The sequence below is a fragment of the Homalodisca vitripennis genome, chromosome 8 (genome assembly GCF_021130785.1).
Source record: "Homalodisca vitripennis isolate AUS2020 chromosome 8, UT_GWSS_2.1, whole genome shotgun sequence".
In the NCBI taxonomy this organism is placed as follows: Eukaryota; Metazoa; Arthropoda; class Insecta; order Hemiptera; family Cicadellidae; genus Homalodisca; species Homalodisca vitripennis.
Genome location: NC_060214.1, coordinates 31,026,707 through 31,052,775, shown reverse-complemented (window position 1 = coordinate 31,052,775; position 26,069 = coordinate 31,026,707). Strand labels below are relative to the sequence as shown.

The following is a 26,069-nucleotide window of genomic DNA, read 5'->3' as shown; positions in this document are numbered from 1 at the left end:
ATTGCCGTAGTTTTTAGAATATCCTGACTAAAATTGGGACAAAGTCAGTAATTGCACATAGCTTGGATGAGCTTGGTCAGTCTTAACCAATAAAAAATTTCAAGATAGCGGCTATTCGCATTCGAGTAAAAATTTTAACTCGAATGATTCTAAACACAGACACAAAACATAACATTAAAAAAATACTAGATAATTATTAACAAGTCTTATTCTTTCACCTTTTTTCGACATCTCTTTAAGGTTACGCGATGGCAATCATTCAAAGTTTGGAAAAGGAATGGTTATCTATAATTCAGATAATTTAAATAATGGTTGTTCTGACGATATTCCTTATCTCGTAACAGGCGTATACAATTTGTAGTAATGTACATTACAGGAATAATTAATTGTGAACACATTAAGTACTGAAGGTCATAATAGATTCAGACTTAAACTTGGTATAGAGGCAATATTTGTATATAGCTCTGAAGAGGTCGTTAGCCAGTTTTAAGTAATAAAACATTTCAAAATGATGGCCGTTCGCATTTTGAGCAAAACTTGTATCTTGGCTAACTCCCAGTGAAACATTATGTAATTATAATACCTATGACTCATGAGTTTTACTCCATAATAACAATGTTTACACCTTATTTATGGTCGTAGAATTATGAGATTTGTCTTATTTAAAAGAGCTTTGTAATGCAAACCCTAACCTTTTTAGTTTTTCTTGTAAACGTAGGTCAAATAGGGTTTTCGATATACAAACGATAAAGTGCAAAATAGTTTTAGATTTGTTGAACCTCTATGGGGTTTAAGTATAATATGGCCGTAAAACCAATATGGCCATCAATACAGATGGCTCTTATGTATGAAGGCCTATAATTGAAATTAGATAATGCAGTGAATTAAACATATTTTAATATTTCGCTAAGTTATCATGAGTTCTTGAAGCATGCAGATGGTTAGTCTAGAAAGTGTGGTGTCTTCTTTTGTTGCCTCCAATTTACGTTTTAGGACAACTGAAAGAGGCTTTAATGTCTGTTCAAATCGAAAGCACGGCAATGTAAGTAGGTTGTACGATTTTGCTGGTGATAATTTGTGACAAACCACGTTATCGCCTCGGAACTAGAGTCGTGATTGTCTCGTTTATCCTGACGAGGATCCGTGTCCTGGCATCCTTACACCAGCAGAGACCACAACCCCATTGTTAGTTCCTGGAAACTCTCTCCTTCAGTCTTCTGAGAGTGTCAACTAACTAGTTATCATCATTCGTAGTTCAAAATATTTGGTTAGTTATGACTGGTTTAGTTAAATCCTCATGATGCTTTGACTCCAGGAGTCGAGAGCCAATTTTCATAATATAAGGACTTATTTCTTCAGAAAATCAACAGAGGAATTTCTCCTAATAAATAAATCATCCAGCAGCCCAATTTGAGATGAATAGGTGTCGAAAGGGTTAAAAATACAAAACGGTAATTCGTTCTTAGATAGTTTCATTTCCAACGGTATACAGTCATTATGCACTTGCGAAATAATGAAAAATATAATAGCTAAATTGAAACTCAAACAACTGACGGTTAAGTTATAATATCATAAAATTTGTTTTAAGGCTAATGTTAGTTGTTTTAGCCTCTAACGAGAAGAAATACTTTACAAACAAGATCAGATAATTATGCAATAAATAAGAATATATATACAAACCATAAATAACATTCATACAATAAATAAGAGTATAAATGATTATAACAAGTAACTAGCTGTTTCCCGCGGCTTCGCACGCGTCTCTTAAGCTTTGCCCGTATATTTCTTTGCCTTCAAATAGTGTTTGGATATTTTAATATACGTAACTACTGTGTTGTAATTGCAGTTTATAATGTGCAGGCGCTTTGATAACTTTTATATCTTGCAGTACAGCCTGGTGGTTAGTTACATCAATGGGCATTGCGTATAAACCTTCTACATAGAAAAATACAAATTTTCATAGTGATCGGTCCAATAGTTTCTGAGTCTATAAAGGACAAACACACAAACATTCATTTTTATATATTATGATTGCAGAAACAGTTTAAACAAAATTTGTCGTTTCTCTTAAGCTTACTCTATGCTTTAAAACTATAAGTGTAAAGAAATTTATATATAAATATATTTTTTGTCGCATTATATATGTTTACAAAGAACAGCTGATTAAAAATTTGAAAAGACTCTTTCACTTAATAACATATGTTTGCTGCAATGCATTTCTTACGGGTATTTCTGTAACCAGTGGGGCGGAATCCTGAATCGGGAAAGGTATAAAAAGTATCCTATAACCTTCTACAGATCAAGACGAACAAATTAAAAAAAAATTAGGCGAATCCGTCCAGCCGTTTGTGAGTGATGCTGTTACACACGAACAGTTTCATTTTTATATATATAGATGAATAAACTTCTAGCAATGAACAAGATTATAAATATAAATACAAACAATAATAAACTTCATGCGATAAATAAGAATATAAATAACAAATAGAACAAGAAACAAATACAACAAGAAACAAATATATTATAAATAACAAATAATAAGTAAGTTACCAAAGATGACGTAACAACAAATATTCAACAACAACAACAACAACAACTACAACAGTAATAATAATAATAATAATACAACAAAATATATGGAAATCAAACAGAGTAGCAGACAACTTGTCAGTGCTGATCAGAACTGTGACAGGAGATGCAGTAACAGGACACACTCCATCAAGTCAAACCCTGTCAAGGTTATCATATTTCCTTTAGCTTGACACACTTAAAGTCAACGTCAGACATGTAAATGAAAGCCAAGTCAGCTTTTCTGAACTATGATATGGGTTCCTCTTTTCTAAAAATTACACAATTCCACCGGGAGCTACTTTCAGTAAAAAAAGAACAACAGTGATGCAGTTTTTTGCTCTAAACTTTGTGTAATCCTAAATTTCGAGCGTTTTCGACTTCAGATTGTAGACGCGGAATTACTTGTGACAAAATAAAACCCACAAAACATGACTACGCGATGAGATCCTCAAGCATCTCTATCAACTCTTACATCATCCCTTTGCAAGCCTCCAAAATCATCTCGGGACCCATAATTTTCTTGAGAGCCATCCAAATATTTCCGAACAATCGACTTCCTCGTTGCTAAACATGCAATTGTCCGGCGAATATCCACAAGAAAGTTCTGAATGATAGCAGCTGAATCCTCACGTAGACGCAATCCATGGCATACTTTCAGAACTAGCCCATCATTGACTTTTAAATCAGTCGTTCTTTCGAAGACAATGGACGACTTAACTGTGTCTATTATAGTGCAACTGTACATTTCAATTTAAAATCAATCTCTAGACTTTATAGTACGAATCAAACCAACTCGTTATAAAAACAAACTCCGGCTGTTTGAACTGGTACAAACGTGTTAAAATAAAGAATGAAAGTTGGCGAAACAGTTTAAGCTTCACCACAAAATTCCAGGAAATATTATCGTGAAATCGATAGAGGAACTATTACATAAATATTAACAAAAATCAATCGTGAGTCGCTAGTTTAGATTAAGGTCGACATGGAAGGTGTTGAAAGGCGTACAAAATACCAAATAATAAGTACTTTTACGTATCATATTGTTTCTATCTAAGCACATTAAAAATCAACCATTCATAATAAATAATGGTTTTATCGGCATCATCCAACGATAGAAAGAAACTGCAAAATTATGAAAGTACTTTTGTTCAGCTTTGAAAAAATCAAGGTTATGTTCTTATACAGGACTGATTTTTTCTCGACTCATTGGTTATGAAAAAATAAATAGTTCTTATGTACTTTCGTGTAAAAATAATTTTCTGATAGCATATTTAAACATTAAAGATATGTTAGTACTACTATTATAGTATAAGACCTCCTCGTAGCTTCTCTAATGATGACAATACACTCAAAAGCTTCAAGGAATAATTTTGTTACACAATTTTATATTTTTTTGTAGTATTTTAAATCAACATATGTGGAAAGAAAGATAACTAATGGTTATCCAGTTTTCAATTAAATAAGAATATTTCTTCTTTTTGTGCCAGTCGAATGAATAAAATACAATATGGTTGGTTAATTTTACAGCATATTTAGAGGTTCAATGGAAAGCATAGATTTAATTTGACTCTTTTCAAAAATATGTAGGTAACGCCAACCAAACTTTTAAAACTGGTTGGAAATTTCAACTTGTGCCAATAAATCAAAAGTGTATTTAAAAATAATGAAGTACCACGAACAGGATGGCATTTTGAGTTACAGTAAGGTATGGTTAATTGTTTTCAGTTGTGTATATTTTAACTGATGTAAAAATATAAATTTTTAAATATTTTTACATTATTAATTTTACCATTACATAAATAAACATAATTAGAACACCATAATATATTAAGATCTTTACAATTTATACCTAACACGACCTGTGCCTTTAAAAGTTATTATCGACTCCTTGAAGAAATTTCCCTCAGAAGATGAACAGTAAGTTGTCGGCGGTACAAAAACTAACGTTATATATATATATATATATATATATATATATATATATATATATATATATATATATATATATATCATATGTTGGTATGAGTATCAGTTTATAAGGCAAATGGCTCAAACATTATAAAGTGCCCCAAACCTGTTCTAACACGTACTTCTACAGGTTTACCAACAACTGACTGACAATCTAGATGCTCCTGTCGATGTGGCACTTGTGAATTAACAATGCAAAATATCTTCTTTCCATTTAAAACTTCCCATTCTATTTAACTTTTCCACGGCTTAATCTCTCACAGCAATTGAATTCCATCTTGAATTATTAATCTAATTGTGTCATTGCTTGATGAAGAGCTGCTCAACTAGTTACGTGGGTATTTCGTCTCATTAACTTCTCATTAGCGTTCAGCTATGTTCTAATTGACTCTAGGAGATCGTTCACCCCATTGCATGGTTTAACTATAGGTGAATCAACTATGGCATTCTAGAAGGAAATAATAATAATCTGGTATGGCATAACAGACTACTACAAATATATAACTTTTATAAAAGCTAGCTTTAGCAGCCATTGGCAGGTTAGATGATAAAAAAAGAAAAAATTAGCAAGTTTTGCTCTAAATAACCTCTCTATAGCATGCCTGGATAGTCACTGGAATCGAACAAGCGTGACGTGTCGTTTCATGACGCGAAACGAAAGTTATTTCCCCCCATGTAAAACATACATCCATAGGTCACCAAAAGAAGTAGTCACTTCAAAAACACTCAATTGGATTTCGATGGTTTGGTATCATCCATTTCACTGTCAGAACGTACCGGAGGAAAACCCTGACTCTCTTAAATTAAATGAAATAGATAATAATTTAAAAAATAAGAACATCAAATTAAATAAAAATTCCAGCCTATTGTGGAAAGGAAGTTAAAGACGATAATGAAAAAGATAATGAGCTACTTTCTTACTAAATACTAATAACATTCATTATGTGGAATGTTACTAATAAAACACGTTATGTGCAAAAGAACTTGGTTGCTACGATGTGCTTAGAAATTGCGTCAGAACAATCGCAGTCCACTAAATTATGCACCTAATGAAAGTACCTCTTCACCTAGTTTACAGAATAATTTCATATATTGTAGTCTAGGTGTCTCTGATGTCGAAACGATGTAAAGAGTTCATGAGCTTCTTCGTCGTCAACATTTTTTGGATCTCTTCAGACGAACATGACTCTCGGATTCCAGGAGTCAAGTCTAATACAGTACCAGATTCCAGACGCCGCACTAAGAGGAAGGTGAACTGGAGCTAAACTCAACACTCAAATTGAATTAACCCTTCCTGCCACAGTTACGTTAAGTGTAGAAAATTCACTATTATAAATGTTTATCCTGTTTATGTAAGTATGGAATTTCAAACTGTATATGATGTAGCATCGGTCTGCAACCACAATAGAATCATTGTAAATATTACACGCTAATTACAACGTTTTAAATCTTATAATTAGTTATTTACCTACAGAAATAAACTTTTCTATGGAAAATATACTGAAATGTTACATAACTAGTTCGCAAGTCTTGTGACAAAAATCACGAGCCATGAAGTAAAAATAAAAAAGGAAAGTCAACGGCGAGATTTGACTACTACGCACTCGCGTGTTGTGGCACCTTCCCTTGTTCATTGGGAACGGCAATCTAAGTTCCGGTATCCACAAACTAGCGCCAAATTAAAATTAGTCAATAATTATTCGGATGCCTTTGACAGGATGAAATACATATAAAAGACCTGAGGCACACAATTTGAGCAACACAATATACAATATAAAATGCATTAAATAAAATTATGAATAAATAAATGAGTACATGTGGTATGAAACCTCGTCAACGCGTTATCACGTTCAGAACTGTAAAACCTAAATATTAATTAGTTTGAAGCCATACTTTGAAATGGATGAATACAATATAAATTCACGTACCTGAAACTAGCATAGCTTTGGATGGAGAAGTAAAAATCGTTGACACAGTCACCACACCATATGTGTTAATCGTTCTACCTTCGACGTTATAGCGTTCTACACGCTATTTGTCACTACACTGATGAGCTGTTGCTACTTGTATAATCTATGACTATGCATAAACCTAAAGCTGTAATGCTGTGTAATGTATTGACGTAACGATACTTTTGCAGTGCTATTTTCTACATATTAGCGAAATGGAAATATATCAGGAAAGCAACATTTGTATTTATGCAAATTTGCTGCATAAAGACATATATTTTTATGAGGTTTTATTTCATACCTGATATTAAGTAAGGTATTTTTAGCACCATTTGGATTGGCTGTCAGTTATAAACGTAAAATAACAACAAATACAATTTTCTATTTTAACTCTTACTAGACGTTTTTAAATTTTTAAGTAAACCCTCCAAATCCTATATAAAATAAGAATAAAACATAAACATATGCCTGAATACAGCAGCCAGTACAGTTAACGTCGTAATCTTGCAATATTAAAACAATTATATTTAAATTTACAACCAAAGCACAAATATACCATAATAGTCCTGGCCAATCGGAGTAAATAACTAGATTTTGTTACAACCGAAATATTCTTAATTTTATAATAAATTGTTTTTATCACAAACTTTAGGAAATGTCATATGCATTCTAGAACTCTTTTAATGTTTTCTATAGCTTCAAAAATAACGGAGTTGTGCATTTTGTAAATGTTTAAATAGAACGAAATAGCGTACTAACTAGACAAACGAAATCGGTTAAGCTTTTTATAACGTAAATTTTTGAACTTGTTGCGGTATTTGGGGATAGTTATAGTTTCCAAAAGCCGTGGCATATAGCATATATTATACAGACATTTTAGCAGTAGGTGGTTTTGCGTTCTCGGGGTCATGTTCGTTGAAGTCACGCAGCAATTTTCAGTAAAACCTACAATGAAGACAGTTGCAAAAGGCTAATGATGTATTCAAAATCTACATAAAACGGGGTATTAATTATTTAATTAGTTTCAATACTACGCCTGGTTAACCCTTTGAGTGCCAGAGCATCGCTGTTAGCGATCCCGCATTATATGCAAGAAATGCCAGAATCGCTGTTAGTTACTTCTGCAGTAACGCTTATATTTTATATAGTATTTATCTAAATTGGCTCAATGACTATACATACGCATTCCAAAGGCTTCAACGTAACTTTTGATGTAGGTTTTGTTGCATTTGATAGCTCAGTTGGTTAAGCACTGGACTACTAATCAAAACCCATTTTGGTTAGATTCTGATTTTAACGGCGGTTGTAAAGTGAGCGCGTCAGTCGCGTTTATAATCGGCCGCTACGCGGACGAGCCGTCACGTGTTTTGTTTGCGCTGCTGTTTATTTCACAAATAATATTGAAAGCTTTTAATTGTAAATGGGTTTGTAATGTTAGTATCTTCAAATTATTTCGTTTGTGTATGTTGTTCTAGTCTGAGTGTAAGTAGAACAATGACGGCCGCGAGTTACGGCGATCGTAAGCATCTAGTACTTTACTAAATACGTTTGTATAGTTTTTATGTTTTTGTGTTTGTTCAGTGATTTTATAAACAATGAGTCGTAAAAATATTGCTGACAATGAAGACGTAGTATTGCAGGCATTAGATTTAAGCATTATCAGTGTAGACAATACACAGAGTGTTAGGTTAGGTTAGAAAACTTTTAGTTTTGTAGTGGTTCATATTTTCACATTTATTTTCCAAACTTTATTTATAAGTAAAAAAATTGTTTATATGTCTTTTTGTAAAGAATTAAATGGAGTATAAGATAGAATAACCAAAAGTGAAAAAATAAAATATTTAAATAAATAAAATATAAAACACCACTAAGTTGTTTCAAAATAAAAAAAACTAAATGTTTTTGCTCATAAAGTTTTTGTTAATAATTCTTTTTGTTTGTATAAAAGCGTTAAATAAGTGATCAATGTATTATATGTATAAAGAAAATATATTTATCTAAAAAAACAAAAACCAAAGACATTTTACCAATAAATAAATTTGTATGAGTTTTTAACCAGACCCTTGCAGAATCAGGCATTTTCGCTCGGCATTTTATGCATACCATAATAGCAAAACGCTGCGGCACTCAAAGGGTTAAACTTGATGTTGGAGTAGTTGTAATTTCAAAATCACAAGTGTTATGTATTGATTATATTACATTTTATTATTTAGTGCCTGATTTATTAACCTACGTATACTAACAATAATAACTTTCATAAAATACAATAAAATTTCCATATTTAGCTACGCGATAACAAATGTAAACTTATCAATCTTTTTTAAACGTTCTGTGGTATAATTTTAAGGCAGCTACCACTTGAAAGATTTATTTAAAAATAATACACTAATGAAATACACGATTTATTATCGGAAGATGAAAGTTCTAAAACACATAAACTTTATGACCTATTAAGCGTCAACACAACGACACAAGAATAAACCGTACCGGATCTTTTTCAATATAATAGATAAATATTATATGTGACATTTAATAGCCCTTGATTGCTATTTAAGTACAAAAAAACCATCATTCTCGGAGAATTAAAACACCATCTATTTTCAATACTTTAGACATTCATTCATACTTAAATAACGCCGAGAACGAACAATAGAGAGGAAAAATAAGAAGGAATTAAGCCGGCAAAACCTTGAGAGCGTTTTAATTACCCTCGTGAAATCACATGTTGTTGATTACGAATGGCCATCACGTTAATTACGCCTGGTCATGGGTGAAGCCATCATTTATTGTTATTACAGTCATTAAAGTTAATTACAGTGTCCGAATCGCGGCGCGCGACGCGTCCACGGATGACTGTCAGTACAGATCCTGATATGGTGAAGTGTCGGTAGTTTAAGTTCAATGAAATGCATCTTAAGCATTAAAAGAGAGCTCATCTTTGACACCTTTACACAAGGCTGGATTTACTTAAAGGACAATAGCCCTGAGTGTCAAATGGTTTGATAATAATTATCCTACTGCTTCTGTAAATTATAGTGTCGCCCGCCGCATGATTGACGTATCACAATCTCGCACAGATCATGCAAAGGTCCATATGATGTTCCGACCAATTGCAGATCGATTTCACAGGGAAGCACAGATTTTAGTGACGTATTGAACGTACAAGCCAATCGGATCGAAGGGAAGAGAGACATAATGCAATGCGTGTTGTTCCCACCTGCCCCAGAGTTCTTTTGGTTGCATTGGCTTTCAGTGGAACAATGTTAACTGACAATTCTTGAAAAACTTTGAAGCCGAAGAGGTCTACAACCATTTTCACTCAATTCTGCGAATCTTAAGGATCAATGGATTTAAAGTGAAATTGCCATTGGTGATCTGCGGAAAGAATTGAGGTGAACCTGCTTTCTGCTACGTAATCCACAGAACCAGAATCTTCTTGCACGATTTTACAAAACATTCACGATTAAATTTAGTAGAAATCTGTTATGTCCTTTAATGGTCTAACTTTTTGAGTTATTAAGTTATAGCACGACATTAAGTACGGTACAAGAAACATTGAGTTACGAAAAATCAGCTGTAGCGAAACCTAACAGAAAAAAATCGACAAAAAACAATGACTTGCATATTATTATCTAAGAATTATAAGAAAAGTGTTAAAATGATCAAGAAGGATAATACCTTCAACAAAGAGGTTAGTATTAGACCATCGTAAACCTGGCACCCTGTAATAAATAAGCCATACTGATTACTGATTGGTTAAGATTAAGCCAAGCATCATAAAGCTCACTCCTTCACTCATCCGAAATGTGCATTATTGGTCCTCTTTCCACTTTTGTTTAACATTTGTTGCCTTTTTAAGATGGCTCTCAACAGAGAGGCTGGAATATTTCAAGATTTGTTAACTTGTGTTAGCTATCTTCGACGCGTGGTAGACCAGAAACCGTAGATAGAATATTAATCCAAATAAAGTATTGAGCGCCTCAGAAGAATATTGTGGATCCAGTCATTCGAAATTGATTGGAACAAGGTTTTCTGGATTCAAATAACTCCAGATAGAGCTTCCAGACACTAAAAGGATATGGTAATAGGGAGTTCCAAAAAGCTAATTGGTCTATTGGTCAGCGTTTCCCAAGGGCTTTCAAAGAGCTCAGGAGCTCTCATATCCTGAAAGCTTGCAGAAACCGGAAGCTCTCGTTGCTGGAGGCTTCCAAAGGTAGTTTCTAAGAGTAGAGTACATTTTAGAGTATCTTAGCCTATGAGTTTCCACTCTTATAGTTTGGAAGATTCCAGCACTAGGTTCATTCAGAGACCGGGAACTCCCAGAATGCATTATAGGTCTGAATTCTTTAGACGCCAGAGAAATTCAAAGGTTGTGACTTCCCTGAGGTTAGCATGGCCTCTGTACGATGTTATAAGGTCTCTCCACCTGGAAGCAAGGCTTTTTCTCTTTAATATCATACCGATCTACAAACTCAGACATGATTTTCAAAGGAATCTCTGATTTAGTTACGGCTGTCAATAACGATTTGGCAATCATTCAATTTCACTTCAGCCATTGTTTGTTACCTGGACAGGTGAAAGTCAGATAAGAATCCACTGAGAGCTGGCAATGATAAACAGGCCGTATATATTAAGGTATTATTCATCTTGAATAATGCTGTATTTTGTCTACTACGGTTGCCAAAAACGAGTGGAGTTTGCTAAGGATAAATACATAACAATTAGTTGTTTGACATGGGAGACTGTTGCCTTCATAAACAACGATGGTAATTAGTATACAAGACACCGTGCTGTATAGGTTGTGTTGTTACCAAGGTCAATGACAGGACAGAGCGGCCAGTACATGACAATAATGTAACATCAGCTGACTCACCAAGGCCTGCCTGATCAGCTGTTTGTGCAGTGCCGACGCACCAGTCAGTCGTGTGGTGGCAGTGCAAGTGGCAGTGGCAGTGTGGCGCGGTCGGATCACTATGGCACCCAATAAACTTAACCTCAACGATGATCAACTATTTTCATTAATGAAGGTACTGGGATTTTTAATTGTTTTGTATTATAATTATATAGTTTTATTATCAATGATTTGATAGTAAAATATGTTCAGGCAGTAAAGATTCTACTATATAAATACACTGCTGCTTGTTTGTATAAATATTTTGTTTATAGAACAGAAACAGATTAAGTATAATAATATTTTTGCATTTTTGTTATTTTTTGCATGTATACTTTTTATTATGTTATAAAAACGTTTCCGTATTAAAATTATATTTTATTAGAAAAAATTAAGAAATTAAGCTGTTTGTACATTTTATACTTTATAGCATTTGGTATTATTTCGTGTTAATTATTATGCAAATATAACAACCTGAAGGAAAGGAATTATGTATGTATGTTTTTATTAGCTAATTTAATTTTTTACTAAATAATACTATGTAGAATACGCGTTTTAATTAAAATTCTGTAACCAACAATAATTATTAATCAAATAATTTGTAGGCCTAAGAATATTGCATTACACTATTTAGAAAAATTCTCTTTCTACCAACCAACTACTACTGAAATATAAAATCACTTGCATTGTTTATACAACGACATTGATACTTTGGCACATTTTATTGCTGTATGGACGTAAAATTGCTTCAAATACCTCGAAAAAAAAAACAGGAAAATTCGAACGTATCTACTATATAAGTATTTGAAAAAGTAAGAGTAACTTTAATTACTCAATGAATGTAATATGGAGCTGAATTATAACTAACTGATAACAACTCATTCAGATTTTCACGAAGGAAAAATTTGTCACATGTTTTGAAATTTATTTTTGAGTATATTTCAGAAATTTGCATCCCTAAAGAATAGTTCATATACGTTTGATTATTAATAAATAACTGTTTATGCATAAAACTCCTTATAATATTGTTATGTATGTTGCTATGCAAATTTTGGTTCTGTGTACATTATTTTATTAAGCTACAACACAAAAATTATCGATCAAATTTTGACTTGTTATACTGATTAGAACGCGCAAATTAATTAATTAATAGATTACTGTTCAAACCATCACTGTTGTACATAAAAGTATTAATAAAGTATGTAATTACCGTAAGAGTGCAGTACACAAACACTTCCGAAAAGAAAAATGCATTTTTATTATCACTATTCTGAATCAAACATTTGAGAATAATAATTTTCCTAATGCATCACACATTTTTCAATGTTTGTTGCAGTTTTTTTCGTGTAGGCTTATCTGTTCAAAAGTATTATATTGTGTAAGTTTACTCAGTTATCAATAAAAATCTTAGAGTGAGAAACAGTACAATACGAATTTTAAAAAATCTTGGGAAACAATAATAAAGTGTACCATTAACCAATGCTAATGTGAGTGTAAAGTAATAATATCGATTGAGCATTAAGGATGGACACGAAAATATTTGTACACACACTATCCTTACATTTTGCGTGTTGGTACTTAAGAAAAAGTAGATAACGTATTAGTTCTCGAAACTGCGTGTTTATCTTTTTTAGATATATGCAGCTATGGGAAATGTTTGTTTTCCTGTTAAACAGTGATTTCATAATTTTTCTCATTAGATCTATCTTATAAGAATTAGTATAAAATTAAAATAGCCAACGTTATAAACGTTATCATCCATATGCACACATGCTTATACACTGCCTTGCGTAACATTTAAGACGTTGCCAGAGCAAATCATTAAAATAACTAGTTAATATATTTTACGATGGCTTGATATTTAGGGATACAGATCTCTCCGGTTTTATGTAGCATATTTTTGATTGCACATTTTAATGTCGTAAAATGATAATTATTATCTTTTACAATCCAATCATGTTTGGATACCAAATATATATTTAGAATTGAACATTTACCTTCATTGCAGTGCATATTTTGATTCAAATGTTACCTTTACAGTCCTTACTTACAACATAAACATTCATCCTTTACAGCTATTTCCACTTTTGGCGAAGTTGAAAGTAAAGAGATATAAATGTCGTTTTTATTGCTTTCGAAAAGAAATTGATCAAATATCTCTGTATTGTAAAAAAAAATTAAATACGTACAAGTAAATAAAGTACTGACATGTCCATAAGTCTGGCGACAAAATTTTTGCTGTATCTGTCCTTTAGAGCTATGCAAAATATACGCATTTATAAAATATAATGTTATTGAAACCTGTTATTATATTAGGTATTTTAAAATATACATCCACTGTCCGTTGAGCACAAAACTTGTTTAAATTATTGTTTTTTTTATTATTTTTTGGTTCCGTTTTATCAGGGCAAAATATGAAGATTTCGGGGAAATGTTCAATATTAAAAGTATGTGTAACCACGAATGAAACATTTTTGATAACGAAATACATGTCCTAGAATCCGACTGTTATATACAATACAATTTTGGACATACAGTATATATTTTCCATCTTCATCTCCACACAGAAAGTAAGGCATTAAACTCGTGCTCTCCACACAGTAGCTATGCGTATGAGACTGTGATACTTCCACAGGACACTAAAATACCACATTTATAGACAGTAGGCTACAATATAGGATGCTTTAGCAATTGCGCTTATAGATAAGACTACTAATATTTTACCATGTTAAAATTAAAATGTAATAAATTAACTTCTGTTATTCTTAAAACATAAAATAAAATAATACTTTTAATATACAAAGTATTTATTGCTAATGAATCCTAACTTTAATCACACACAATCTCACATTCATTCCTCTGCCAGTGTCACGCCCACAGCATTTCAGACCGGACCTGCCTCGGCTAACCGCTCAAGATACATATCTTTCAGTTTCGCCACAAACCGGGAAACTGAAAGAGCTGTACATCTTGAGAATTAAGAACTACAAAATTTTATAATTAAGAATTCCGTGAAAAACCTGTGGAATGTTTCTATCAGTACCTTAAAGTATTTTTGTATGGCTACAAATACACATAATAATAATATCGCTGGGTAAAAAGTTGATTGAAGTTGAGCAGTGAAACTTATAATATTTTTCATTTTCTATACATTTTTGGTTATTTTATCCATTACTTCCATGCAGTAACGTGTCTTTTCAAACCAAAGTCGGCCACATTCCTCTCGCCTTCCACACGTTCAAAAGAACATTGGCGTTGAGTCAAAGAATTTCCAGTTATCGAAAAGTGGCAGGAAATAGTTTGGTATGGCCGTTAATTGCAGTGCTAAAATTGAGAGCATAGCGTTACAAGAGTTCGGTCGCGGTTTTTACAACCATTAACACTTTTCTTTCTTGTGCAATTGTCCACAAACAACTAGTGAACCGCAACTGAAATGTCACCGCCTGTGATCTATCGTTATGTTGTTAGATCACCAACGACGATATCAAGACTAATTGCGAACGATAATCACTGCAATTACACTAATTATACTGCAAGAAACCCATTTATCGTTACGTGAGTATGCTTAGTAACCTACAATGTTGATATTGTATATACGGCTTAAATATAATATTTCACTGCAATATCTATAAACATTAGTCTTTTTTATCTGAACGGTGTAGAACGTTTTGGATTTTCTCAACATTGACTTAATAACGTTTTATAAAATATAATTTTTTATCGAAATCAATGAGCTTGGTACTGGTATTATTTGCCAGTTCTAAAAGTTTCCTAACCTAACCATGCCAAGTCACGTGTCTATGACTGAAAAAATAAAAATTGACGCGAAAGAAAAACCTTGTTGAGGATAATTTTACCGCGGACCAAATTCAAACCGCTTCAATATTATCAATTAAAAGGATTTAAAATACAACACCCTCTTTATCAATCCTATCTAGTCTTCGTAGGCAACCTGAAACAGATACCTTTGTTGACAGAGAAGAAACTTGGGTCGAAAGAAGTAATTTGGTGCCAATGGCCGTATTTGGGAATGTGACAAGTTTCTTGTTTTTCATCACGTGTAAAATGTAGCGCCGGTGATGAAAGTCCAATCTGGTTCTGAAGTAGAACCACAGATCTGTTACCGCAGTGTGCACGGAAATTTACTGAAGAATTAGAAAATCTAACTGAATAATTAGGATTCTTCTGTTTAGTGTTTGAAATTGATCAGTCATGTTTTCTTTGGATTATCAACAGCCTTTCGATATTTGAATATAAAATTAGGTACAGGTATATAATACACCAATTTCTATATACTCACACTAATGAGTGAATTCAGTTTTGAACACTGAGAGGAGCTCTTCATCTAGACTACACTAGATAGATGCTGGGTATCCAGACTGGGCTCATTTAGTTCTTAGGTGTCTCTGATGTTGAATCGATGTTGAACCGATGTTGAACGTCTTCGTCGCCGACTTCCTACGGATCTTTTCAGACAGACGTGGACTCCGGATTCCAGGAGTCAATTTATACCAGTGTCAGATTGCAGACGCTGCACTAAGCGGACGGTAAAATAGAGCTGATATTAATATTCGCACTAATTAATTGCTAATCTCTAGCGATAGTAAAGAAATTCATTTTAGAGGTTATTTCATCATTATGAAAATGTAGGAATGTAACGTTTTAAACATATAGCTCTTTCATAATCCTGTCGTCACTTGAGGAGATGGAAAAACTGCATGCCTGTCTGGCTGTGCATCTATCTGTTCATAACATATCTCAAAAATAAACAGAGTTGTAGCCTTGAACGTTTCCATGAAGCTTCATTTTGGCTGAACGTCAGTGTTAGTATAGGTTATATCAGTTGAATTGTAAAGTAGAGTTCGATGATAAATGCGTGTTCCTTTTGGGATTTGGCTTGGCGTTAGCAACTCATATATAACTCAGGGTGATAAATTGAGTTTTCGATTTGAAATTTTGTGTATTTTGCTTAGCTATCAATAAGGGGTTTTCCAAATTCCTCTATTGTTTGTACGTCTGTCGATCTGCCTGCGTCTGTTTCCGCTGGATTTTCAAGAACGAATTGAGAGCTATGTATTTGAAATTTGTCATGTAACGTCACTTCTACTTAGCCAACATCAATTTTTATGATGAGCATGTCCTATGGGATTAGGCTGAGCGAAGCGAGTCACGTGACATGTGGTGTGGTCTACTCCTACCTTGTCCATAATAATTCCAACTGTTTCTAGGTGGTAAGTATATAATTAGCAATTAACGCTATGGAAATATAATACTATCCATTATTTAAAAAGAAATCATGTTGACTGATTTAACTGTTATCATTCTTGGTATGAAGTTTCTTTTTGAAGATGGAAGGTTTGTGAAGGAAAGATGATTTTCCGGACATTATTCCATCGTTCAGTGATACAATATAGTGTTAGTCATTTTATTGTATCACTGAACGATGGTAAGTGTCCGGATAATCCTGTTTCGTTACATGTAAACGCTACAAATTTTATTATTATTTTCAACAATTGAGAAAAACCTATTGGCAAATATTTATGACAACGTAAAAATTAATATTTCAATATTATTAGATGAAATAATATCTTAAGAAGGTGCTATTGGAAGTGGAATCAACCCACAGATAGATCCCACTAGTATTGCGTAATACCGTGATAGGATTACTCATTACATTAGTAAAAGTATATTTGCTCCATTACTAATACGTAGACTTTCACACTCCAGGCAATTCCTAAATGAGGGATAGTGCAGAATGACTAAAAGGTTGGACATTGCAAAACTAATATTCCGTGTGTGTTCGATAGAAGTCATAGCATATGTCTTGTGTAATGTAAAAGTAAAGTAAAGAGGTCTTATTAGGATCTAGAAAAATAAAAATGTTTGATCTTGAGCTTGAAAAATGAGAGAGTTTACTTGGGAAATAGTTTATATAGTTGTAATAGACAATATGTGAATTGTCCAGTGATAACAATAGGAAATATAAGAAAGTAAAAAGGACTTAGATCTCTTAGACCCAATGGTACTAAGAATCAATAGGAATCAATTAGAGGGAGCTATAATCCACCAGAAACTACGAGCAGTACTCCTTAGGAATCACAAAGCGCTGGCAGCCGATATGAACTATTAAGAAAATAATGATCTACAGAAACTGTGAAACATCTGGAACCAGGAATCATAATGTTCTCCCCAAAAAATTTGTAAGAATCATAAAGAACTAAGAACTAGAAAACAACAGGAATTGTGAAACATCAAGAACTGGAATTCATTGTTTCCCAAAAAACAAGAATTAGTACAAATCGTAAACAATGAAGAACTGGGAATCATCAAGAACTATAAATTACCAGGAACTACAATGCATTCATGGTTTACCAGAAGCTAGAATCAGTAGGAACTATAAACGACTAATATCTACGGGGACCCTACGGGGACTAGAAACTACTAGACACCAGTATGGTTCATGAACCAAAGAAACTTGGAGCTAGGTATCTACCTGGTTTTTTCTTAGCGTATAAATTCAGAAACTGGGTTTGAGTGATTTTAAAAGAGTTATTTCGTATTTCACTGGTGGGGGACAAAGGAGGGAGTGTGATTTTACTTTATTTTTAGAGTTTATAACACGACTCTTCGGAAATACATACCAAAAATACAAGAAATGATAAGATGGGTTGTATGTTCTGTTTACCTCGCTTTGAGAAGTGAATGTAATCTATTGCTATATAGCAGTAACCTAATTCAAACAGTGTCTTGTTTACTTTCACTACTCTTATAGAGAAACTTGTATGGGTAGCAGTCTCAAGTAGAAAAAATTCATAAACAACCTCGTTCTTGGCAGGAGTGCACGTTCTAAGACTTAGCAGATCATCCTTTTTACGCCATAGCCATTAGTCTTTTACGCTAATCGTGTATTAAAAGAGAAGGAGTTCAAACCCATTTGCAAATTTGTATTGACCACCCTGGGAATCGAACCTGTGACCTTACCCCTACATTATGGTTAAAATCCTGCTACCTAAACACTTAAAGACATATAGATATATCAATTCAGCAGGAAGCGTATGTACACAAATTTAAGTGAACACTTATTACATTTGTGCACATTTTGATAATTAACAGTAATTCTTTTTAACAGTAATTCTGAACGCAAAATAGTAGTATTATATATTATATATAGGATTATCCCAATCAAAGTATCCTAATCGCTAAACCTAAGTATCCCACCGAGCTTGTAGCCTCTTATTGTTGGATGATATTCAATACAAATATATGTCATTCCTAAATCAGCTTTTTCTGTGTTTGTTTTAGTCTATAAAACTGGAAGTGTTGAACTGTAATTATTATAATTATTCATTTTTATTAAAAAGGATAGTAATTTGAATACGTTTGTAAGATTGTATTATTTTTTTTTGGTTAGGAGCAGTTCCTGGAATAACAAAATATTGACCATAAACAGTATATTAAATTCACAAAGTAGGTAACTAAAAACTAAGAAGTTTTTTATTGTTGAGAAAATATCTAAAATATTTTACTTCACAATTTAAAAATTCTCAAAGCAAACTTCTCAGTAAGAAGAACTAGGTACATTTTGTGATTACTGAAATGTTAGTAATAAGTTTCTTATGTGATCACAACGTAATTGATATCACGAAAACTGTACGAGATATAAAAAAACCTGTTCTTAAAACAGTTTAGAATAATGTTATAAGCATTCCAGAACACTTTTTCTATAAGTACACAAATAATGGAATTGTAAATGTTTATCTTATCCGAGATATTAATTTAAGGTGAATTGTTGTACAAAGTCCATTAAATAAAATTTCCTACCATAAGAAAAATCCATATAATATCATAATTCTACAACAAAACATAAGGCAGTAAAAGGGTTTAACATTGTTCTTTAGGGTATACTTAAGGGTTGTTTCACTACAGTAATTTCTGCTCCTTCGCTTCCTTTTTTCTCAGTCCAGCGGTGGAAGTTGTGGAAATTAATTTGCGTGTATGTTTGCTTCTCAAACAGAGTGAGATGGGCGGTCTGATGGAGGATCATACAAAGTGTATATCGTGTTAAATTGGTGAATTGACAATTACCTGGAGGTCGATTACAGCATTGCGATCAGTGTTTATTGAATTGAGTGTCGCCTTTCGCGCTGAAAGTGTCATCTCGCCTTCTCGAACATGGTGATAGCCGGCTTTTCATTGGACATTAAATTTTACCGAATCACCTCCCGGCGTGTGATCACTCCAACACCGCCTACAGCATTGCCGAATGCGTGTACCGCCGTTCAGCATTTGCAAGTGTGTCGCAACGTGAGGCTTCAGGCTTGATTTATTGTGTCTACAGAAGTACAAAGGAATTGCACAACTCACGCCAAATGTCAGCTGGCTAATCGCGGTTTGGTCGTCTCAGATTGCGACACGTAGCCTACGCTTCATCCATCATCACTTTTGGGAGCTTAGCCTGAAAGTACGGTTCTATTATATTAGTGACAGTCAACTGTAGTTTAGATGCGGCCTGAAATATACGTACACAATAGCCTCGCTAACTGAACTTCATGGTTGCCAGTGGTTGACTAATCAATTAATCTTAGACAAAGCAAATCCAGAATCTACCTTAGATTAGATAAGCAATGAGATAAACAATGTCAGCCACCTTCCTGCAGCTGTTTATTGATTCTTGCCGCACCTGTATTTATGTTTCAAACAGACATACTTTTAACATTAAAGATCTGATACACCGTTTCGTAGTGGTTGTCGGTAATGGTTTCCAACAAAATTCTTGCTATAAAAGAGATAAACTGTTCTAGTTTTAGTAAAGGATGTCGAAGACCTTAAGCAAATCTGTATATAGAATATTTTATTTAATCCCCATTTTTGGGGAAATATTTCTGTAGAGAGCGTTTTAATTTTTATCTCGCAATTAAGGGTTTTACAAGTATTGTCCTGATTCTTCTTATCTGAGTCCGTCCTAAATTTTTCTGTCATTGCCTTTATTTACAACAAACGTTCTATAAAGACCCAAACATAAACATTGAAAACTAATTAATGTGTACGGGACCTTTCCGAATAAGAGTTAGACATTTATTAATTGCAAAAATAAAATGTTACAAAAGAACTAATAAAAGGCATTTCAAGAATGCAAAATTAAAGAATGTAGAACACTAATAAGGTTATTGGCTGGGAAAGGCTACAACCCATCACCTTAAACAAAACAAAACATCAGTTTCATTTACACTTTTTAATTAATTTTATTTTATTTATTTTGTATTTTGATTACGTAATACATACAAACTTGAAGGTACAGTTTACAGAAGCAATATTCTTGTACGATGAACATGTACAGTACTATTGTTCGATATTTATCTTTAAGTACAATAAGCACCTCTAAACAAAAATCTTAAGTACACTTCAAATACAAAGCTATAAAAAGGGGGTCTAAGGAATGTAGTTATTGAGAGGATAACGCTAGTGGATTCTCTCGTTTTTACACGTTTAATTTATTTGTTATAAAATGACACAACTATTGAGGTTTCAAACGAATTACAATAACCTCTAAATGACAAAATGGTCGAACTCAAACGTCGCTCTTCTGTAATGTACCATTTGTACAAACAGAATTCACGATGCTACTCTCAATACCAAATGATCGCTCTCTTGCATACAGAATTGCGAAAACCTCGTCAACACTTGTTTGGACGGTTTTCAAAAGCGTGAAAAGTACCTCTCATCGAAAACGTTGTAAATGTTAGTCAATCTCTGTCACTATGACCTCCTTCACATAACATTTAATTTTAAGAGAGAGGTAGAAGTATACCATACCGTACGATAAAATTGGTACGATTAAAATTTTTATTTGGCTAAGAGCTCATATCGCAATGTTTTGTCAATTTTCATCATTTATGTTTGTTTACGTAACGACGAATTGTTTTCAAAGTTAGAGTAGAATTTCAGAAACACGTTTAAAAATACTTGTTTTCCAAACATTATTATTTACAGAGTGATAGTTTCAGAGTTATATCACATTTAATGCCTCTTATAACTTTCCAGCTCAAGTTTTTTCCACCTTAACTTTAAACTTTTAAAAGTGTGTTGGATCCTGAAACTATGTGGACTTTTCTTTGAAAATGTCGTTTGACTTTCTAAATATGAATTCCTTTGACGCCTTTGAAACATATTTTATGATCTCTTAAAAGGGTTTTATTTACCCTTTCACAATAGTAACGTGAATACCATCATTTGAAGGTCTGCGCATATGCGGGTGGGCTACTCCGTGCATTCTTAGCCCGTAGTGAAGTCCGATACTGGTTCAAAACGCACAACTCACAATTGCTGGCAAATTTCAAATTCTTATTTTTCAAATGTTATTAAGACTAACAACACCACACCTAAAGGTAAAGGTCCTAAGGGGGAAGGTGTTAAGGTAGGGTATTTATCTTAACACCTTGTACCGTATGACGATAACACATGGGTGTGTGGTGACTTCTGAGGTCGTAGTAATAAATACTAGAAATACAAGTTTACTTATAAATTCAGTTTAATTACGAAAACTTAAAAGCACCACTTTTAGATGGTAAAGGAAAAGTTATGTACTGCCACGTTTGCTGCCAATTAGAATATAATAAACTAAAAAATATATCTTCTAGGTGGGGCCTAAAATATCCAATGTTCTATTGAATTATGCGTACGACGTTTTTACTTTACAATAACTTAATTATTTCAACACATAAGGTAGACTTCCCTTCACACAACCCGGGTGTCGGCGTCTTGGCACGAGACATTGAAGCTGTAGTCTAAGAACGGTAATTTTTAGAAGAGGAGTACAGTTGGGAAGTGGTAGCCATCTATTCAAAACACGTATTCAAACAACACATCAGCTACGTAAACTCGCCTAAAACAAAATTCGATCCACATTCGCGACGGTATTAGCCATACAAATTGACTATATTATATAACAACGTGCTCGTCACCATAACCATAGGGACGACGCCACAACCTTTTATCTATTCTCCATCAAGCAAAATAAAGATCGATCAAGGGTAAGTTACTTTACTATTCATATCTTTTACTTTCATTTACTAAGTTTTGCATCAAAGGGATAATTTAATAATACGAAAAAGATAGAATTTCTACTTACGGACAAAGGCGCAAAGCGCGTCTGATCGGTTACGTAGTTGGGCCTGCTACGACGAGGGGGTTAGAAGAAAAAATTCATACGCGGTGCCAATTAGGTAGTTACTCCGCCCAATAATTTAGTTCCGGAACATTGGATGTAAAATAATATATATATTATACTGGCTGATTAGGTTGCGAAATTTACATTGTATGAAATTTAATTAACTAATTTACGGTACAGAATATCCCCCCTGTTTTGATTTCGCAACCTAATTAGTCGCTTTACTTTAAACATATTCTAAATAACAAACTTAATTCAACCTTTTATTAATTACATAAATTCAAATTCAACCATAACAATACGATAGCGGCGGGGTTTTCAAAAGTTTCCTATCAAATCCGCTTGATCCGCATGCCAATGCAGTCTATGCAAACTGCTGTTCGCTATGATGCTCGCTTAGGGACAAAAATAGAAAATCAATTTAGGCAAACTATTTTCATGCAGTGCACGTTGCTGCAGCGTTTTAGAATTTGCGGGTCGTTGCAAAATAAGGACATTTAAGGCGATTAAATCGTGAACAAGTGTAGTGTAGTGTTTTGTTTATAGGCGCCACATTCATTACTTCTTTTTTGCATTCATACCAGTGTTTTGTGTATAGTGTTTGCCATTAAATACCCTGAGACTTGCGGACAAGTTACCAATATGGATCGAATACTTTGGAATGAAACGTCCCCTCACGAGAAGCTAAGTCTCACATTTCTTATTACTACTCATCACTTTAATATACATATTTACATACAACATTCCTATACATCTTACATCTACTACATGAATTTTAACACTTCAAATATATCCACAAAATTCAAACTTCAATATTTTGACATACAAAAAAGACAGACACAACTTTTCATATTTGTTTCTATTACAAACAGGATCAACTCTGTCTCTCAATTTCTTTATACAAAGTCTACCTACAAACTCTTTTTTCTATATTTTATTTCCATTGAAACATTCGTTAAGAATTCACTAAACAAATTAACTTCCTGGGATTTTATCTTATCTTTTAAATTTGGCAGCAAGTGGTTCCTTAAGCTAGGGATGCTAAAATTTTTTTTTTTTATTTTTATACAGAAAAGTTAATTTTAATTTTAAATCTTTACAATTCTACAATATGAACCTTTTTTACATTCAAAACATTTTTCAGTGTGTTGTACAATACAAGTTACAGGGCTTAAAAAATATAAAATTCTATAAATTCCTACATATTTTTGGCGCTAATTTTGCACAAAACTTTTCTACCTTATTGCTTAAATAGTGGGTTCTTTCTTATCCATACTAAGGAATGCAACTTAAAGGATGTTTTACATTTTGCTCTGAGTACTTTTGTCTATTACTGTTATGTGCTATACTCCTTTTTTCTTTTTTGTTTACAAACAGCTCTCTCCTTGGACAAACTGTTTACAACAGATTTCATTTTGGAGCTTCCATAAATTAGATTACATTACATATTATTAGGAAAGCATTATTACAGGAATGATTAAACTTTAAATCAGGCAGCAAAACAAAACCAGTGCTTTCATGGGCCAGGTGTGTTTAAACTTAATTGTATATAGCCTAGGTCATTATCCCAATTACTATGACAGTTATGATAGAAACTACGATAATAATGTAGATGTTTCTAATATGCCTTTCTGATTGATTTCCATTAGCCCTGTAAGGCGCTAGACTACGGTGTTCAATAAAATTCTTAAATAAGAACTTCTTAAAATACAGTGATGTAAAATTATGCGGCATTGTCTGACACTATTATTTTAGGTACAGAAAAGTTGTTAAAAATTATGCGGTCTAATTTATTACATATTTCAGCCTCTTACATTCCCTCAAAGGGATTAGCCATAGAAATTTACTGGCAGCATCTACAATACAAGTTAAAATATACATTGCTGTTTCTAGTTCTCACTAAGGGACCTAAAAGATCTATGAATAAACAATCCATATTGTTCTTAAATGGCACACAAAGATACTAATGTGCTCATATTTTCTTTGGCCACACTTTATCATTTTACAACATTACATTTCTTCACTTTTGCCTTTATAATTTCGTCTAAATCAGGTCTATAAAAATACTGATTAATTTTTCTTTGCGTTCTAGCAATTGCTAAAATTGACCTCCTATTAAAGCTATTGTGGAAGAATTCATATACTAAATCAATTAACTGTACAGGAAAAAAAATATCTTACTCTTACTTTTTACATTCCTTTTGTACATCAGTAAATTGTTTTTTATAAAATAACATAAATTGTTACTATTGCTTTTTACAGATTGAATGATTTGCTGAGTTTCTTTATCTTGAAGTTGAAGTTGATATTTTTCTAAATCTTTAAACGCTAATGGCAAATCATAAATTAACAACCACAAATTATCCTTCTTATTGCACTTATTATTTATCTGCATTTTAGGCTTTACATTAGATGTTTGGTTTACCTTTTTGCCTTCGGGAGGAGTTTGAATGGCAGAAGGAAATCGATAATCTATTTTTATCCTGGTCTGGACCGTTCCGGCAGTCACTGGGGCTCGGATCAGCTGTTCCCGTCGACTCGCCCTCAAATCATTACGTGAAAGGGCGTCTGCCAGCGCATTATCGGTGGAACTTTTAAATTCCACCTCATAAATGGCAAATTCAAAATCTCTCGATCCACCGGGCAAGTCTTCCTACCTTCCCTTTTGTGATTGAGGACATAGGATAAAGCTTGGTTATCAGTTATTAATTTAAAGGTTCTTACTTCTAAAAATTCGTGCCATTTTTCTATGCAAATTAGTGCACTCAAAGCTTCTTTTTCATAAACAGTATATTTTAAATTCGGCATCAGTAAATTTCCTAGAGTAATAGGCTATTGGCATTAATTCATTTTGATCGTTTTCCTGTAACAAACAACCACCTGCGGCTATTCCACTAGCATCTGTCATTACTATAAATTGCTTTGAAAAATCGGCTATACTGGAGTACAGGAGGATTCATTATAGCTTCTTTTAACTTTACAACGAATCTTGAATCTACATTCGCTTGTCCAAACAAATTTAGCGTTTTTCCTTCTTAAACATGATTACATTAATTTTTATTAATTATTTATAAATTTTGAAAAGAAATTGGTCATACCTAAAAAACTGTGAAATTTTGTTTGGCGTTCTTAGGCGCATAAATTTCTCTTATACTCCTGTTCGCTCGGGATCTATAGTTACTGTATTATTTTATTATTAGTTCCCCAAAAAAGGAGATTTCCTCAAAACAAAACTTTGCTTTCCTAGTTTGCGTTATGCCATGTTTGCTTATTAGTCTATTTACAAGCTCTCTGACATGTACTAAATGCGAATCAAGTCTTTACTGTACACTAAGATATCATCACAAAAAATTTATTACATATTTAAAATTTTATATTGTCTAGGACTTTATCCAGATAGGCGGACAATACAGCACTACCAACATGTAAAACCAAAGGGTACTCGTTTAAATTTATATTTACCAAATATAGTGCTAAATGAGGTAAGATCTTGACTATCAGGTGATAATGGACAATTGCAAAA

At 33.1% G+C, this 26,069-nt stretch overlaps 1 protein-coding gene across 2 annotated transcripts in view; it reads left to right on the top strand.

Annotated features, from left to right (window-relative positions):
* The first annotated feature begins 11,368 nt into the window (after positions 1–11,368).
* Positions 11,369–26,069, top strand: part of LOC124367475 (SEC14-like protein 2) — a 97,710-nt gene continuing 83,009 nt past the window's right edge. Inside the window, exon 1 of one of the 2 annotated variants that reach the window (XM_046824314.1) lies at positions 11,369–11,515. In XM_046824314.1, the coding sequence (XP_046680270.1) occupies positions 11,462–11,515 (54 nt within the window). In that variant the 5' untranslated portion in view covers positions 11,369–11,461. The remainder of the gene's footprint in view (positions 11,516–26,069) is intronic. The other variant, XM_046824315.1, reaches the window with a different exon arrangement.